Source organism: Anastrepha ludens, chromosome 3 (assembly GCF_028408465.1).
Source record: "Anastrepha ludens isolate Willacy chromosome 3, idAnaLude1.1, whole genome shotgun sequence".
Classification (NCBI taxonomy): Eukaryota; Metazoa; Arthropoda; class Insecta; order Diptera; family Tephritidae; genus Anastrepha; species Anastrepha ludens.
The window spans coordinates 17,601,627-17,621,474 of NC_071499.1; the positions used below are offsets into that span (position 1 = coordinate 17,601,627).

General features: G+C 39.1%; 1 protein-coding gene across 1 annotated transcript in view; it reads left to right on the forward strand.

The window, feature by feature from the left end:
* LOC128856559 (40S ribosomal protein SA-like) overlaps nt 1-10,046 on the forward strand; it is a 36,952-nt gene extending 26,906 nt beyond the window's left edge. Inside the window, exon 2 of the mRNA XM_054091866.1 lies at nt 9,777-10,046. Within this exon, the coding sequence (XP_053947841.1) occupies nt 9,777-10,046 (270 nt within the window). The remainder of the gene's footprint in view (nt 1-9,776) is intronic.
* The last annotated feature ends 9,802 nt before the right edge of the window (nt 10,047-19,848 follow it).

The following is a 19,848-nucleotide window of genomic DNA, read 5'->3' on the forward strand; positions in this document are numbered from 1 at the left end:
GAATGTCGTAATCGGAGTCCAACCACTACCCATTGCAGATGAAGACCTTCAGCTTCCCCGTAAGACTCGCGTAACACTGGCACAATTACGTTCTGGATATTGTAGCAGGTTAAACTTCTACTTATCCAGAATTGGCCTTGACATACCTTACTTATGCCCGGCATGTGAAGGCACCCTTCACGACACTAATCACCTTTTCGCAAGCCCCTTAAAACCCACTCATCTAACACCCCTCTCTCTCTGGACCCAACCTGTCGAAACAGCATATTTCCTGGGCCTACCTTTAGATGAGCCTGACGAAAACGACCGATGATATATTCTTCACTGACGGGGCTTCTCTTACTGCTTCAACAACAACAACAACAACATTTGGACGTTAACAGCGGCACAATATGTAGCACACGCTTTGAGAAAGAAGAATTCATCAATTTCCCTACAAACTTTAGACGTTTTATTAAGAATGTTTGGAAGCATTTTGTTTATGCGCGAAAACACGATATTCACTTTTATACGGAGGAAATGCGCTACAACGTCAGGGGAAAAATTATCCAAAATCCATCCGATGAGAGAAACAGGAACCGATGGTGAATGTGATTTTTAAGCCAATTCGAACTTGCATTTTATTATACCAAAATTCAGTGGGTTATAAAGCTGCATACCCAATTATTTTTTTGGTAATTCTGACCAAAAATTTTGAAATTTTGATGAAAGTTTTCCAGATTTTTAGAAATCTTGTAATTGAAAATAAATTGAAACTAAATAATTATTTTTTGTATTTCTTAAACTATAGTTAAAATGATGAATTAATATGAAACTTGAATTATAATTTTTTTTTTTTTATAGAATGAACTATATTTTTATAAAAAAATAATTTAAATTAAGAAATATATTTTAAATTGTCTTCAATTACTTTTATAATTTTAGAGTTTGCTTTAGAGCACTTTGAAAGATTTTTTCTGTAAATGTTAACGGACCAATTTTCGGCTCCACCGATTCCTCAGCTTCATTAATGGCCGTTGGATGATTAAAAAGGCGTGGTCCACTTCAACCTCGACGCTCAGTACAAATAGACTTAGGTATAACTACGTTTAAGTAATTTAATTATCCATTCCCGTTTGCCAGCTTACTCCTCATCCAATCTGAAGGTAAGGCAAAATCCGGAAACGGTAAAACAGACTTAAAGTAAGAAAATTACAAACGTCTCAAAAATATTAAAATATTAGTGTTTTCCGGGTGGCAAAAAGGAAACTCGCTATAATTGCCACACTGCTCATGATAACCTTTGCCTAATGCGACAATATCTCTATTACAAATCTTGCGTAAAATGCCATAATTGACTTTTCCCAACTGTGAGTTGGCATTAAATTGAGTAATTTCGCTACTTTCCAACACATTGCTTTCTAGGCGACCACCGAAAAGTGTGAAATTTCTCAAATTGGTCGAAGCACGCAGGCATCCAGCTGTATTAGGTTGCGTAGCTGGATCGCCCACTCGCCACTAATCGGCTTAAGACAGCAATTTTCACAGCAACGCTGGCGGCGGTGAAGTTTGAAGAAAATCTACCGACAATAAGCATAAAATTGCATTCGTAAATCAATTAACTCGCATGCGGAAATTTTTTAATTTTTTTTTTTCAGTTTTGAAGGCAAATTTTACTTCATCTGCCCAATATTTGTTCGGTCGATTGGAAGAGCACAAATGCATGTCTCAATCAATGATTTAGAATTGTTGCTTGCCCTGCGGTTTGTGGTTTCAATCACCGCCCGCTTTTACGTGGTCACGTGCGGTTTTTGTGTTTGTCGCCGCTGCCGCTGCCACCGTCCAAAATCGATGATCAAACGGTGGTCTGTCTCGAAGTGCTGAGTTCACCACTCGAGCATGAAGCGTGTCATGAAGTGGTGTCGTATGTGTGTATTTTTCTTATCGCTCCTTCCAAATGGTGGAAAAATGCGTTATATGAGCTGTGCTCGTATTTCCCCTCGGTGGTCAAGATAATCACAGGCGAAGAGGCTAGCGGAAAATGCCGTTGAAGTTATGCAAGTAAATATTAGAGTAATCAACCGAAAAAATCGAAATGCAAAATGTTGAAATTAAACAGAATCAGATATATTTATAAATTTGGGGATTTCTGCATTAAAAAAGATGTTTCAAAGGAGTCATATATATGTATGTAGAAACCGTACATATATACATACATATGTATGTATATACAAAGAGAGCTCTAAATATGAGACTTGATCACTGAATTAGCTTAGTCTTAGAATTTCATAAAGCCGTAAGAATGGAATTTGCGTTAAATATATCTATACTTCTGGTGCTTACATTTCTATGAAAAAATGTTGCCTATTCACGGTGCACAAATTGTTCAATGTCAACCCAGTAAAAAGTCATGTTTTTCTGTGGTTTTGAAGGAATCAGCTGATTTGCTGACGTAATCGGGGTTACGACTGGGATTTGTTTACGAAAAAATTGTCGTTGCTGTCTGAACAACGACTAATTGGACCAGTGTGTGAATACATGTGAAATTAATGGTCAGAGTCACCGGCGAAAAGGCCTCTGAAGTAACTCTCTTTCTGGATAATCTACGATACAGGGAGGCTAGTTAAACTACTAACTTTCAAAAAATGTTTAACGAGTCATATGAACAACGAGCAATGTTCGGTTCATTGCATTTGAAATGCAACTTATAGGAGTTGAAGTTCTAGCTTCTCATTTTACTGCTTTTAATGAAGTATTTTTTTTTTAATTTTAATATTGAAGTATTTGTAATCAATGTACCTAAAAATATATTTACAATTTTAGCTTTATTGTTAATAAGTTCTCGGTTCGAGACGATGAAGCGCGAAACTCAAAAACTAATTATGAACGAAATCCCCCAAAAATCGATTCAAAACTTGCCCAATGACTAAAATGGCTAAAAATAACTATTTACAGCGCAATTAAATGATCATACCAAACTAAAAACTATACATACAAAAAACACAAATACTAAAATGGGTGTCATGAAGACACGTGATCCGACATTGAAGGTGAAGATATTGGCATCAGTCAGGAAAATCCTAAGCTGTTGGACTACGGTCGGGAAAAATATGACAAACAAGTAGAAGCCAGCGTAACGAATTCTTTTAAATCAGGGGCTCAAATCTTATCGTACCAGGAAATATTCAAACCGTTCTGATAAACAGAACCTTGTAGCAAAAGACGCACCGACTTTTTTTACAACAAAGGCGGTGTTGTTATAAAGGGTGAAGCACATGTAAAACTAGATCTGAGCAAATTTCCAGACCAAAAATTAGATGAAAATAAATGTAGATGGGCCCCGTGAAAATTTAAATTTCGTGAATTTGGGAAAAGGTTATGATATGCAGCTGCGACTTGAAAGGGAAGATATTTGTCCATAATGAAATCACAAATTTACTATAAACGGTATATTTGTTGCTGTTTTTCGTTGGTGCTTTTATTGTTAGTGTTGTTGTTTTTGCTGTTGTTGTTGATGTTATTGTTATTATTATTTTTGTTGTTGTTGATGTTTTGGGTATTATTGTTTTTGGGGTTGTTTTTGTTATTGTCGTTTGTGTACTTGTTGTTGTTGGTGGGTTTCTATATTTCTTGTAGTTGGTGTTGTTGTTTTTTGAGTGTGATGTTGTTGTTAGTGTTGTTGCTGTTAGTGTTGGTGTTATGGTTGATGTTGTAGTAGCAAAAACATACCCATATATGTACGGGGGAGTGCCTGATGTAAGTTCCCGTCGTTCCAGTAACATCGAACCGACTGTCGTGGGAGCGTGTCCGTGTCTCCAGGAGCAATTTAGCGTTTCATTCATCGTCACAGATCACCTGGCAAATTCTGGTCTGACCCATCGAGTTTACATTAAATAGAAATTTTGGGTGATTGGGAAAGCCAAGTTGAAGAAAAGAAGATGCATTTTAAAGAAAAACGATTCAATGTTCTTTAAATTCAAAGGTTAATAAAGTAGATTAATAACAATGCTTGCCATTTTTAGCACAACAAGGTACTCTAATTTAAATTAAAGCATAATAAATATCCTTTCTTTCAAGATAAAAACTTTCGAACACTAGTTTCTTTCAGAAGTTGGCAATATTTTTAAGCGTATAAATTTTTACTGAGCCATGCTTTACCAGAAAAATAAAAAGTAAAATAATTTCGTAAATACTTCTCACACAGCTTGTTTTATTCCATCCGACCCACCCTTATTGGAAAGTCGTAAGAATGTGTAAGAAACCACATTAAGATCGGATCAGCCTGATCTTAAACATGGTCTTCCTCGCATGTTTTAGTTTTAAAGAGCTGATTGCTACTTATAGGCTTTTATTTATTTCCGCTTGAACCTCCGTTGGGTACCTTTTTTAAAACCTTCGGTTAGGCACCCAGGTCTGGCCTATTTTCCTCCTGTTATAGGATTTTCAAATAGGAGGTGTTATTTTGATATTCAAAGAATGGTTTCGTTGCTTGTGTCGCACGTAGCGCCGCCTTGTTGAAAATAAACGTTGTCCAGATAAATACCATCCAATTCCGGCCATAAAAAATTGTTAATAATCTCGACATAGCGCACACAATCGTAACTGTTGCTCCAGCTTCATTTTCGAAAAAGTAAGGTCCAATGTTCCGCCGGACCATAAACCGTACCACAGATCCGACAATTTTGCTTGTTGACGAAGCCACCGAGATGGAAATGGGACTCATCACTCAAGATGATTTTTCGATGGAATTCCGGATCATTTTCATGCATTTTAACGACCCAATAAGCAAAGTCACGACGTTGTTGATGATCGGCCGGCTTGAGTTCTTGTGTTAACTGGTCTTTGTAAGCCTTAAGACCCAAATCTTTATGCAAAATATGGTGTAATGACGTTTGTGGAATGCCTAATTGCAAAGAACGCCGAGAAATTGATAAACCTGGGGTTTCTTCAACACTTTCGGCCACAACAGCAATATTTTCGGCTGTGCTTGAGCCACGTACACGGGTTTTATTCTTCACATCACCAACTTGTCCCAACAGTTCGAATTTTCGAATTTTTTTTCACCAATTTCTGTATTGCGGTCCGACAAGGTGCTTCACGATGACCCAAAAATGTTCGAGTTTTACGAACCGTCTTTGCCAAATTTTCACCATTTTTATAGTGAATTTTAATATTATAATGCATTGTTTAAGCGTTTATCGTTTCATTTTTATTAATGGCGTAGTATCTACTTGTCAAATATCAAAAAATGACAGCTTCAAAAGTGACATCTGCCGAAATAGCGGGCTATTAAAAATAACACCTGGTACCCAACGGAGTTTTAAATTCATTGTTAATGGTCCGATTCCCTTCGATACGAACTACCTCAAGCTCTAACGTTGCTTTTTAGTTTTCATTAGACGTTGTACATTTTGACTATACGTGAAGCATTGGAAGCATTCGGAGTCTTGTACTTATATACTTTCCAAAATTCTCAAACAATCTTTAGCACCTCTTGGGTTTCTTAGAAAATTCCTTTGCACTATTCAATGCTTTTTTATATTTACTGCTATGAATCATGCCAACTAATGTGTGAAATTATTCAATAACGCTGGTGGCGCTTCAATTGTCCAATCTTTCTCTCGTTTCCATTTAATTCGAAAAATGTTCACCAATCGTTCTACCAGCGCATCTGGTCAGTGGTCACATGCGCATCGGCAAAATGCTTATCACCGCAGCCAAATCTCTCTGCTAACCGCAATCTTACAACAATGGCGACTATTGTCCTCGCGTGCTGGGTTTGTAGAAATGTTTATTACTAAACAAACGCCCACAAATTGCGACATGCTTATAAAATCAAGCAATAATATACGAGTATACATACATACATAAGTTATTTTTAACAGTCACCATTCGCTATGTGTAACTGCAGTATAACTCGCAAAGCAACTCACGCCCGCTGGCACAAAAGAGAGACATTCGTTAAATATGTAGCAGCAGTACCTACAGCGGAGCCCGTCAAATTGTGATGCCTCAATTCGTTGGAAATTTTATGCTGCAGTTAGGCAATTTCCAAGACATTTTCCTTTAAAAAAGATGTCACCAAGGTTGCAATAAAACAATCCACGTAACGAATTGTCGAAACTCAAAAGCAAGAACAACAAACTGCGAAACTGAAAATACCATTAAATGAGTCTTAACAATAATGAGACATTGTTTTGGCAACACCACGGACAGACTCTCACCACGCACAGCGGTAATCGCAGACAATGCAATTGCAGACCACCAAAGTTACCAAAACACGCAACTCCAACTCTGTGACAAGTAAATCTCTGGCTTGTGTTTGGTTGTTGCTGCGCGTGCTATTAGTGGAACATGTCAACATGACGCCCATTCAAAGGACAACAGCAACAGCGACAATAGTTGATTGCGTACATTTGTGCATTTTCTGCCCAACTGGCAAATGGCAAATGGCAAACATGCAGGCATTATGGATATCCTGTGGCATATCCTCGCGCTCATAGCATTGCTGCACTGATGTTTTGGTTATATCGTTCACAACCATTTATGCAGTTGTTGGTATCCTATATTTTGGTTACACTGCGGTCAAAACATTGTTATCGGACACAATGCGCAGACCTCACAGGTAACAGGCAAAACAACGCCACAAATGCGAAACAAATGAGCATTCGAGCCAATTTAGCAGACGCATATTGAATGTTTCAATTCAATATAAATAAATACATATACCTATTCATATATGTATGTATGTATGCGCATATGCATGTATACGACACAAGCCTTAGAAGTATGTAACAGTTTGACGGAGGCTCTATGCTCCGATGGGAGAAACAGAAATCGATGATGATGAGGATATTTTCTAGTAATTTCTATTATAATTTACTGTAAATATTACCTCGATGATCCGTTATTTAAAAAAAAAAATCAAGTAAAAAATTTCCGTCATTTCACTATCTACTCTGACAGTCAAGCTGCTCAAATTTTTATAGAACAATTATATTTCCCCCAAAGAAGCAATCGAATGTAGAGCCACTCTAAATGAGCTGGCTAAGCGGTGCACCACAAGTATGGTCTGGTCTAAATCAGTCAGTCCAGTATGTGGACATGTTTTTATCAACAAGCAAGTTCTGGAACAATTCGGTTAACATCGGCCATACCAATAAGAGATGGACCACGGACCCCACTTGTGAAATAGTTAGATAAGTCTAGCCTAGAATGAATGGAAACTAGATCCCTCATCAACATTGACTGGCTTTCCATTATTGCACTGCCTAATTGTAAACATACAAGGTGAAATCATCTTTGACCTTTTTAATGAGTTAGTGACTTTCGGTTCCGTAGAAGCGAAGTTATTGCGTCTAAGGTGTCAGTATGTTTGTGTCATCGGTACACAAATGCGTTTCGAACAAAGAACTAATATCAAATTTTGTTTTAAAATGTTTCCTAAACATTGAATTGATGAAAAAAGTTTATGGCGATGATTGTCTATCTGATGCCAGAGTTCATGAGTGATTTACACGTTTCAGAGATGGTTGTGAGAATATAAATGACAATGACCATCAAAATCAGTAATCACCGAAAACTGCATCGAAATTCTACGTAAATTTATCAAAAATTAACCAAAATCATCTTTGAAATTCATGGGATCGGAATTGAATATCTCCAAAATATCGATTGATCTTATTTCAACTGATCATTTGGGTCTAGAAAAGGTCTGTGAACGTTTGATTCCGCACAAGTTAACTGAGGACCAAAAATTGCTCAGAATTCAACATTCGAAACACTTCATTGAAGAGGCGAGAAAAGACGACAGCTTCCTTTATTGGTGATGAAACGTGGAATTTCCAAGATGAATCTGAAACTAAGTGCCAAAATGCCGAAAGGAAGGCCGCAGCCGAGCCACCCCCAAAAAAATCGCGTTTGGAGAAGTCAAAAATCGAGTCGAAGCTCATTTGTTTTTACGCTGCTAGAGCTCGTGCCAACGGGCCAAACCGTCAATGCAATTTTTTATTTTGGCGTTTTAAAGCATTTGTCGCATCGTCGCCCTGAATACCGCCAAGGAGAAAGCTGGCGCTTATTACATGATAATTCGCCATCTCATCGATCCACTGTTGTGACTGATTTTTGGACTAGAAATCGCATTTTAACCAACAATCACTCATCGTATTCGCCTAATATGGCTCCCTGTGACTTCTATCCGGGAAATTGCAATTGGCCATGAAAGGAAAACGTTTTCCGTCCACAGAGGTCATCCAAAAGGTTTGTACCGACATCCGGAAGGACATTCGGGTCAATGACCTGAAACACTCTTTCGAAAAGCTTTTAGATCGGGCGAAAAGTGTATCGCGGCCAGAGGGGACTATTTTGAATAAATAAACTCGAAGTTATTAGAACAAAGCTCCTGCCGCTTCTCTTAGCTCAGTCTTGTTTATTTTGGACTTGACCATGTATGGTTCCACGTAAGAGGCAATGGTAAGCACGTAAGGGTTTTCCCTCTATTGACTTTTTAACTTCAAGATTAAGCTCCTCAGAGTTAGTAATTCTTCCACTCAGAACCCCAATGTTTTGCTCCCAGTGGAATTGATATAACGAGCAACCGAATATACCGAAGATCAGACAAAGAGATTTCATAGCGGGTAGCAATTGGAAATAGTATTTGATTTAAATGCGCTAGTAAGAGTGAGATCAAGGACATCCACCGCTTCTATTTGTCACCACTAAATTATTAGTAGAAGTAAAATGAAGAAGTGATTCAACTCATACATTGATTTCCGTGCGTCCCCATACAGTGGGACGTCGCAGCATGTGACCCATTGGAAATTTTGATTGCGATAATAGACCATTAGTGGCTGTAGTCGCCGAGAACTACCTAGAAGCGATAGCAAGGCCCGGACAATCGCTCTTTTTCCTCGGGCAATGGCCTCTTCTGCCTGTGCTGCCATCAGATCACGTTGTATGAGCTAAGAAATTGGAAGAAAATTTATATTTTTTCCGATCAATATTGCCGCTCTGGGCAGGTTAACATTGGTATCGTAACTAAACTTACACATTTTTGTGTGCAAACCTTTAACGCTTCCATATGAGGCCCACAGTTCCTTAATGGCCACAAAGTTCATAAACGTTTTCTCCACCATGACACTGAGCCTTTTTGAGGCTTCTTCTCCGCGGTGGAGGTTTATTTGATAACTGCGAAACTGTCTGCAGGTTTAAATAAATAAACTACCTCCAGGGCTAAAATTTGGGGTGAGTCCCATGGGGTATTATTTCCCAGACTGGCTCTTCCGAACCTTACTAAACTTTATTTCCACTGCCTTCGGGTCTTTCCTTTCCCATTTTCTCCACAGACCAGAAAAGGCGGATGGTTTTTTGGCACTGGTTGCTACATCACACCTTTGGCTTCTGGATGCTTAACAGAGCTCGAGCCGCTACGGAAGTTGATGGCTGATCGTCCGGCACCTTTGCCGCATCATCAGTTTTTTTCAGCCGAACTAGGGTCCAGAACAAGTGACAGCTCCACTAGTTACCAATTTTGAAGCCGGTGAAGTACTCGCCATTCGCTGATACGAAGTTCCGAGTCTCGCGACACTATTTGCCTCAAACCTTGTTCGTTAGGCCACGAAACTGAACTTGGAAAGTAGCGAACGATGACTGTAGCCTTTGGCACTTCAGCCTGTGGAGCCGGTATTGCCTCTTTGGTCCAGGCTATTGCTTCGTTGTCCAGGCAGCGAAGAACTAGTCAGCCAGGCTTGAAAATGAATTCATACATCTTATCAAGAATGCATTTTTGTACCTTACAGATTTCCTTGGTAGACCAAACGCCATCCGAGAAATCATGTTGTATAATCCCTATTTTCTTGGATGCGACAGTCTTTGCCAGAGTAGACCCTTGTGAAGCTTGCACTTTAGAATTCATCGACACCTCTTCGCCTAGACCAGGACTACCCTTGGTTGCGGTCTCCCCGCCTTCGATCAAGTCGCAAATCGACGGAGAGATTGCAGGCACTGACGACGAAGTGTCAACCTCTTTGCTGCCAGCTGGTGCGAATCAGATCGCTTCGTCGGCCTGAAACTCGATATGGGTGTGTTGCTATCAGATTGAGATATTCTAGAGATTACCTGTACATCACCAGGCGGATTCGACAGCTTCACCGCCAGGGACCGAGCTCCTTCTAGCTGAATGATCTTGGCGAGTAAAGCCCCTCCTTTTGATGAAGTAAAATGTATATGGAATTGAAATTTGAAAAGGTCGAACCAAGGAGCACCAGGAGATTTGGTAGCTCCTAAAACACTCTGGCTAAAAAGCCCATTGTATTTAAAGTTCTTGAAAGGGGGTAGATAGTCAAGCAGGGAAGGAGAAAAGTATCAGAGAAAGAAAAAATGTATATAGAAGGTAATGATAAGAGAGTCCTGAACGTTTTTTAAATAAATTTGCAACTTCAAAATCCTCCAGAATTTGAATTGGTTCTACTCATTTTCCACGAAGTCAGCGATGTCCACAAGCGAATCGAGTAGGCAATACCTCACTAGTTTTCTACAACACTTTTGCATGTAGAGCCTCAACTTTACTACTATAAAAGCGACAGGTTTTCCAAACAGTTTGGTGCGTACCATTCGGGAGGACGTGGGTTCGAATCTCCGTACGTGAAACCGCAAAATTATAAATAGAAAGTTTTTCTAATAGCGGTCGTTCCTCGGCAAGCAATGGAAATCTCTCGAGTATAGTTTTGGTATGGAAAAAACCATCTCCCGTTCGGAGTTGGCTTAAAACTGTAGGTCCCTCGATTAGTGGAACAAAATGAAGACGCACAACACAAATAGGAGGAGGAGCTTGGCCACAAAAAAGCAAAAAGGGTGTACACGCCAACTATTTATTTATTTTGATTTATTTTGTTTTTCTATACTTTTTGATTTTTTTTAATTTTAATGAAAATTAACACTTTTATAAATATTAGAGGAAGAGTATATGAAAATTCAGTAGAATTTTACTTTACCAAATTCTTTCGCCGCTTTTGGGTATAAATATTAGAAAAAGAGTATAAGATAATTCAGTAGAATTTTTTTGCCGCTCAAAATTATTTTGGACTTAATTATAAAAGGCTTCAAGCGCATGGTTCTGAGTTAGTCATTAAAAAAATCCCTCATTGACCTACCACGACATTTACGGAGAAATAGTGTACAAATATTTGATTTGAGTGCTCATCTGAGACTTCCCGTTTCCCGCTTCGAAGCAGTTATTGTTGGCATTGTTTTATTATAAATGAAGCTAAGAAACAATAAAATTTTTTCAATTGGAATTTTAACGAAACTCATTGCTTTGCAACTGCCCAGCCATTCTATGGCTATTGGAAAGAACAATTGGATTTTTTGTATTTGCTGTAGAATTTAACATTAATTGGTAATTGAATGAATGGAGGAGCTCGAGCCAAATATTTACAGACTTCTTTGCGAATGGACAATAGTCATGACCAGGCACCCTTTGGCGTGAGCGCAGTATGCAAACAGTTTTAATATTTTTATTTTATAGGCGCAAAACTAAAAACAAACTCATACATATGGAAGTAGGAATGACATGGAAAATATATAAAACAAAAATACCAAAAAAAAACCAAAACACGAATGCGACGTGTGCCGAGTTGGGCACAAATGCACGTACAACAACAAATTGGCCAGTTAGTTTGCTTAGGTGAAGTTGAAGGCGACAATGCTGAGGTTGACACTGATGCCAATGACTGATATTTCGCACTGATCACGCTGACTGACCACAGCTGTGTGGCACAGTCGGTGGCTCAGCATTTGTTTACTCCTCTGCCTTGCAGAAATAAGCCAGGTGTGCCAGCAAATCATTTCTAATGGCAGCTTAATTTACCCGAAGGGAATTGTCAACTTAATTTCTAAGGAAATGAAAATCAAATTTGGCGCATATGCTGGCGTTTTGCGGTTTATTTGCGTTGCAATGTGGCATGGAATGGAGTGGCGTGTGGTGTAGTAAAATTTTTCCATTTTTCATTTTACGGCAGAAACAAAATGTGCACAATAACCGCCAACCACATCCACAGCATGTGAGAGATCATTAGAAATGGAAATATAATACAATTTATGCGCGTGCTCGCACTCACACATACGCACATGCCTACTCACATACATAAACATACAATGCAACTGCAAGTTGTTGCTTGTCACCGTCACTGGCAGCCTACATAGGCACATATTTACACATGTGGCATATACATATGCATGTATGTATGTGTGTGTATGTGTAGTCGTACTTAAGTACCTGCATGTCCTTTACACGCTTGCCTCGGTACGTGGCTTGAATTTCTACTGCGCCTGCCGCATGCTGGCGTCGGCATCAGCGCCTGCATCGTATCAGCTAAAACTACTTGAATTTGTTATTGGCATGCGTATGCCACAGGCGTGATGCCACAGCCCGTCACTGCAATGCCTGATAGGCGGCAGCTGCTATGTGGAAGTGCATAAAATTGTCGCTGGTTTTCCGCCATACACAGCAGCACGTCAACAATGTCGTTCCACGCTAAATGGTGGCTGCCACAAATGCCGTCACTTGCACTTAACTTTTATTCACTTTCAATTTTGCTTACGTACTCGATAAATTTTACTATGCCAAGGCAAGTAAAGCAACATTTCAATTTATTCATAAAGTCTTCAAAATTTCATATTATCCAAATTTGTTGTTGTTGCTGTTGATGTTATGCAGTGCCGTGTGGCGTGTGGAAATTACGCACGTAAACTGCTTTTAAATGAACGCATTAAGTATTGCAACAGTGCCTCTGCCACATACATACATACGCGCATACGATATGCCGACGCAGCCAGCGTGCGAGTAGTGGCAGTATTTCAGCTGGAAAAGCGTAATTCGTAAATTTATCAACTCTCCGAAATGGCTTCTGTTGCTCTTATTGGCACTTCGCAGCCTACCGCCAACAATGGCAGCTTGTTTTGGTTACACCGTTTGGCCAGCGAACGGTACTTGCGGCCAAAAATGTAATTTAATCGTCGAATCGTGTCGACTTTTGTGTGCGAAATTTCACGCGCGCGCCATCGTATTTCTTCACTTTGCTTGCTATTGTTGTTGTGTTCGAGTATTTCAGCAATTTCGTGCACAATCGGCAGCGTCTTTCACAACTTATTTAAGTGCAGTTACTGCATTTTAATTTGGTTACCCGTTTTTAATATCGTTAATCAATTCCTTTTTCGAGTGAATTTTCGAAATTCTCAAAATTCTTCGAAATTCAGTGCAAATTGAATTTTTAATACACAGCCGTTCTGATACACCAGCGAAGGTATTTACTATAATTTTGCTCATTTGACGGTTGCATGCAAAAGCCTACCCAAATGTGTGTTTACGAAAACGCGTCAAACCATAGGGGACTTGATTAAGCCATGCCTGACTGAGTAACAGATGACTCGAGTAAACATTGAGATATCTCAGCGAAATTCAGTGCGGACGTCACACTTGAACAGAAAAATATGTTGGCAGTGGAAATGAACAAAATTTGATGTAGAGTGTGCCTACCTTCGTTATAACAGTAATTTTCGAAAATGCTGAAAATTTGGTATTTCTATATTATAATTCATCTTTCTTTTTACAGTAATTTTCGAAAATACTGAAAATTCGATATTTCGATAATTAATCTATCTTATAACCGTAATTTTCGAAAATACTGAAAATTCGATATTACAATAATTGAAGAAAAAGTGCACAAATTTGGTACCAGGGGATTAACATTTTTTTTTTTTTTTAATTTGCTTATTAGAATTGTTTCAAAATTTATATCAAAAATGGTCATAACACCTCTTAATTTCCAATACGCTTAATGTTTTTCAAAACCCAAAAATTAGCGCAAGGGATGAATGCCAAAACGAAAATATGATTTTTAAATTTTTTTCGAAAATGGTAAAGTCATAAATTAATGCCGAAAATGGGCGTGGCACTTGCGTAATTTATAATAAGCAGTGAATCTTTAGAAACACTATTTCGGTACGAGGCATTCTGTTAAAGAAAAAAAATTGTTTTTTTTTTAATTTTTTCGAAAATGGTAAATATGGTTTTTAAATATGATTCGAAGTTAAGCGCGGCACTTATTTTCAAATAAGTTATATGATACGCAAATGCTACTGTGGTTTTTGAAGGAAAGAAATAAAACACAAAGGAATTAGAATGAATCTATGCCCACCACCCATCCAAAAAAGAAAATAAAAACCAGAAGGAAACGAACCAGACAGGTGGAAAAAGGAAGAATGGCCTTTGGATTGTAGGATGACGATCAACAGTGGCTAATTACGTTCGTATTAATTGATTCGAGGTACTGATGAATTTCACCAGGTGTCTGATATTTAAACGCGCAATATCCGTAGGTGTAGCAAAGAATATGTCCTAATCTTTGCGCGACGTCAACAGGGCAGCTGAGAGGAAGGTGCTGAGACGATTTCACCTCGTTCTCTAGGCACAGAAAGAACTTGCTTCTGCAGAAAGAACTTGAAGCAATCTCAAGTCTCATCGCATGGACACTTCACGGAAAATTCCCGGTAAGGATACCTACCGAATTCGAGAGCTGCGGCTTTGTAAGCGTTAGAAGACCAGGATCTCGAGCGTTAGAATACCAGGATCTCGCACTTTGCACGTTTGCTCAGTAGCCCAGCGCCTGCTGAGTTGATGCGAAGCCCATCTTCTCAGGAGTATACCACAGGTTCTCAAGGGATACCCCTCTAAATCTTTGTCAGACGAGAGCAGGGCAGCTGAGATGAAGGTACTGAGATGATTCCATCTCGGCCTCAAGACAGCTTCTGCAGAATGGACTTGAGGCAATCGCAAGTCTCACCGCATGGACACCTAATGGGCAATGTCCCATCTTTCCAGGAGTAGACCGCAGGTTCTTAAGGGAACCCAAATCCTCTGATTTTGCGACGAAACCGTCTTCAAAGTTCCCTGCCTGGCCGACTCATCAGCCCAGCAGTTTCCAAATGAGCCTTATATCGAAGTATTCGGATGCAATCGAGAGAGAAGTCAGGCATTCCCCGACTAATTTCGAACGCACAAACAACGAGCCCAAAGTCTATTAATTGTGTTATTAAGGCAAAACGTAACTTTAGGCAACATGACCCATCTTTTGCATTGCTACAACCATACAAGGCGACTGTTGCCTTCCTAATTCTTTCCTCAATATTGGACTTCCACACCAGCTATCTGTTAAGGATGAGTCCCAGGTACTTTACCCTGTCAGAGAGCACCAACGGAGGGCCCGCTATTAAGAAGAGAAAGGTTCTAGATATTTTATATTTCGTCATAAATAAGACGAGCTCTGTGGCCAAGATGCGTATATCTTACTTAAAAGGCAGAAGAGCTAATGGAAGGTGATGCGATGATTTGATCTCATTCTCCAGGTAGCTACCCTCGAGCGTCTTTGATTTACTACCACTCCGGTAACTGGGACACAAAATATACCGATAATATATCAACTTCGAGACATCCGTTGAGTTAGGCGAAGTATACCTTTCATATCTAGTTACGGGGGTTCCAGTCGTCTACTTGCATGGAGAATTCACTTGATAGCTCATTAGCCCAGCAGTTTCTTTCAATATAACTGTGTCGAGGTAATCTTATACAAATGCTTATTATCAGATAATTCGGCACACAAATTCACCAACCCCTATCATTCAACGTTGATACATGCGCGAACATTCCGTTTCCAAATGTCGCACTACGCTCTTGAGAGGACGTGAATGAAAAGTTGTATATCGGTAGTAACGCGACAAATGTGGATTCGCCTGCGGGCATGAAATTACAGGATCGTGGTGGACAGTTGATAGGTAAATTACGTGAACTTAAGTATTTATCAGACCTCATCGCAGTACAACAAAGAGAAGCCGCATACAGAGACAGATACATAAGAAGGCGAGCCTGGCTACAAAAATGCTGAATCCAGACGTGGGCGTATAGAACTGGTCCATTTCATGGACGTCATTCTGGACCCTCCCGAAGTAATGCAGAAAGTAGAAATAATAAGGAAGTAGACTCCAGAAAAGACTCCAATGCACCTTCTCTTGGAATGCAGCGCTATAGCGCGGAGAAGGTAGAGACATTTTGACCAACTGCAGCCAGAAGAAAAGCACATACGCTCAATCCAACCCAGCTCCATCCTGAGTTTAATAAGGGAAGGGTCTGGATGAGTTACGGTAATAGGTAGAAGGCACAAAAGGTCATGTGGTCGAAGTGCGAACCTCATAAAGGAGCTAATCTAATATAGTATCGGGAAGGGAGTCTCCCCAGAAGAGGAAGTGGGATTGCTTTAGTAGGCACACCACTTGACGCAGTCACGACGGTCGCTGTAAGATCGAAAGCATTCTGAACCCACCAAAAAATGAAAAGAAAAAAATGGGTGCATTGAATATTTCTGCAATAAATCTAAAAAAAAATTTGTAATAATTGTTCATTAGCGCTCATAATTAATTATAAGACTCTCCAAAAATAGATTTTTTAGCTCATAAAGTACAATAAACAGTGAGATTTTTTTTTGGTGGGCGTGAAGTCTCAACATTTTCTTATGGATTTCTCTACTATACGCTATAGATCCAGAGTGCACCTCAACGCTAAAGGAATGCGAGAGAAGTACCTGAACTGAGCGCAGAAGGAAGTTAATGGTCATGGGGACATGGCAAAATATAGTCAGCTCAAACCAGGTGATGGTCTGAAGAATTTACTGCAACTAGAAGCGGTAGCCGAACAAAAACCTTATAAAAATATCCAAAATAAGTGTTTAAAAGGAACCAGCTAAATGGCCAATCCTGCTTGCAATATTTTTTATATTTGAAAAACAAAAAGCAAATGGCCTGTAGTCTTCCACTTTCCTTCGTTGCAATGCTGCTGTAAGTAGAACAAAAATTTTAAATAAACATCTTTGCTTCAAGTGAAAAGCGTGAAATTTATGCTAACAAATTCTTTCTTACATAATTGAAAACTCAACAGCGTAGCTGATTTCCTCACAAAAACTGACTGACATGTTTTTACAGCTCTCAACAATAGACACAAAAGAAAATTGCCTACGTAAATTAACTTTTCCACTCAATTGAGCTGCGAACTGAATTGCTGGGAACAGAGTAAAACAAATCGAATATAAAACCTCTCGCTTGTAGATCTCGCATTGGCCATTTTACATGCAGTAATCCTTTCGCTGGCACATTTCTCGCGCCAAATCCCTTTCATATCTTACTTTTCTTCTTTGCATGGGAAAATCACATTCGTTATAGTTAGCAATAAAATTTTCTGCATGATTTTTGAATTGTTGGTTGAGAAGAAATAAAAAATATTGAATGTTGTTAGAAAAAAATGGAAAATAGAAAAATAAAAAATAGAAAATCCCAAAGATGTAGTTTAATGCGCAGCAGGAGAATAAAGCAGCGCCTGCCCGTACACAAACATATTTAGGCAGATATAAATTTGAAATTTTGGACTGCTACGTGCAATCCTTGCGCATGCGCTGGATTAGCTAATTTATCCTATACAAAAATAGCCGTACGCTCTAGATTTGGACTCACACACACAGACAGAGGCACACACAAACACACATTGTTTGAATTTATATGAATGCTATCCGTTGTATATCCTTGTTTTTCAACAAAAGTGCAGAGGACCACCCGCAATTTTGAGTTCCCAAGCAGCTAAGAATATTTTTCTTCGACTTTCCTTTTTTGTTTTTTTGCTTTGCTTCAAGAATGCGTGCAACTGCCCCAGGCTCTTGCGCTTAATTGGAGCAACTACTTAGTGTTGTCCACTTTACATATCTAAATTTTTCTTTTTCTTTAATTATTTTGACTCCTGCATTTCTTGATCATCTTGATTCAGTAAATTATTTAATCATTTCTGATAGTCGGCCGCATCAAAGTAGCGTCGCTCACCTTTTATCGCTGCGAAGGCGTTAGAAACAGCAGTCTTATCTTGATCGCGACAGTTTCATGTGCCACTGTGCCGTCGGTGTTTTTTTTAATGTTTTTTTTTGTTGAAAACCATGAACATACATACTTATTTTTGTTAGTTGAGATGAATATCTGTTTGATTTTTAGTGCATTTTGATCTTTCTCGATCGATTTATACGAATATAATTAAGCCTTGCATGCCGATAAAAAATATGCCCGCCAAAAATATGTAGACGGTCAAGTCTTTGAATAGATAGCTTTGGGATGAAAAATACTTTGACATTATTTATTAATTTTTGTTGTACTACACTGAAAAATTACGCTGAAGGAAATCTATAGCAAAAGTTTAGAAGAGCAGTGGCGTGAATTCTCTGTATCTTCGTGTTTTTTGCATTACAACGGAATCAGTGGACACTTTTTTGTATTTTATGTTGAGAAATGAAAAAAAAAACAATATAAATAAGATGTCTGCCTACTCTGCTTTTACATTTTCGCAAAATATTATGGAATATACATCACTCTTTATCGTATCTGCATCAAATAAGGTGTGAGTGACTGTGTTTGATGCTCGATTTCTACGAGGTTTCTAAAATTTGACCAGTCACTTGATAACTTTGTAGATTCATTCATGCTTCAGCCACTATATTTATCGTTCTTGGCCTTCTGCGAACTTTTCCTGCTCCTCAAAACTGAAAATGCCCATGAAATTATGGAGGTTTGCAACTCAGGAGCGCCAAAAAGCTCATATCCGATGGGCTTTGAGGGTAGGAAAAAGTGCAAGTCTATTATATCTGGATGGAGGATTATTTTAAAGGGAGTCAAATTAGATATTAGGATATTAGAATTAGAAGTAATAAATATTTTTTGAAAAACATGAAAATCGCAGGTTTTTTAAATTTTCTTTTTCTAAAGATATAACTTTGAGGGAAGTTTTTGGATAAATTCATGGCCAATAATAGTAGTTCACTATCTGCGAACTTCTCAAACATGAAAATTTGCTGATGCTCGTCATGCCAGAGGGCCTTGTTTTTTTCGTCTTCACATCGTTGGTTGGTTGGTTGGTTTGAGTGGTGATTCTTCCAGAATACAACTACCGCTTCCGCACCATTTTGTTGTTTACTACTTATTTACGGCATGACTATATCCAGTCTGTGCGGTTTAGGAACCGTTGACGTGACGCTGTTGACGTCTAAGCCAGATAGTTGTTCGAGACTCTCGAACAGCGGTTTGCCCAGGGTTAACATTATGTCCTTCCATAGAGCAGGGCATTCACAGAGGAAATGGAAGATTGTTTCCTTTTTCTCCGGCTGTTTACAACTGTGACAGTATGTGTTGTGAGGATGCCCATTTTGGCAGCTTGTTCTCCCACAGACTAAAAGCCAGGTATGACTGCCGTTAGTCTCCAGTCGTCCCGTCGTTTCATGTTTATCAATGTTGACGATTGCTTAAGGTTGTAGGTGGGCCAAAACGTTCTGCTGATTTTGCATTTCGTCTGGTTTCTCCTTCTACAATCCGCGACTCGAAGGTATTTAAGGCAAATTGTACTCTTGACTGCACCTAATGGTGTGAATACCGATTCTGCAAGAGCGTTATTCAAGGTAGATCCCCCTCTTACCAGTTCATCTGCTTTTTCGTTACCTTCAATGTTCCCATTTCCCGGGACCCAGATTAAGGTAACGTTACTGTTTTCGCTCAAGGTGGAAAGGTTATTCCTACTTTGTTGCACATGCCTGGATTGCAGCTTGGCTATCCGAAAGAATAGCGATATTGCCATTAAAAGAGAAATCTGCGATTAGCAGCCTACAGCTTCCCCAATTGCCAGCACTTCCGCCTGGAAGACACTGCAGGCATTGGGGAGACGCACAGATTTTTCAATTTTAAGTCTATGAGAATATATACCAGCTCCAACACTACAATCCATTTTAGAACTATCTGTAT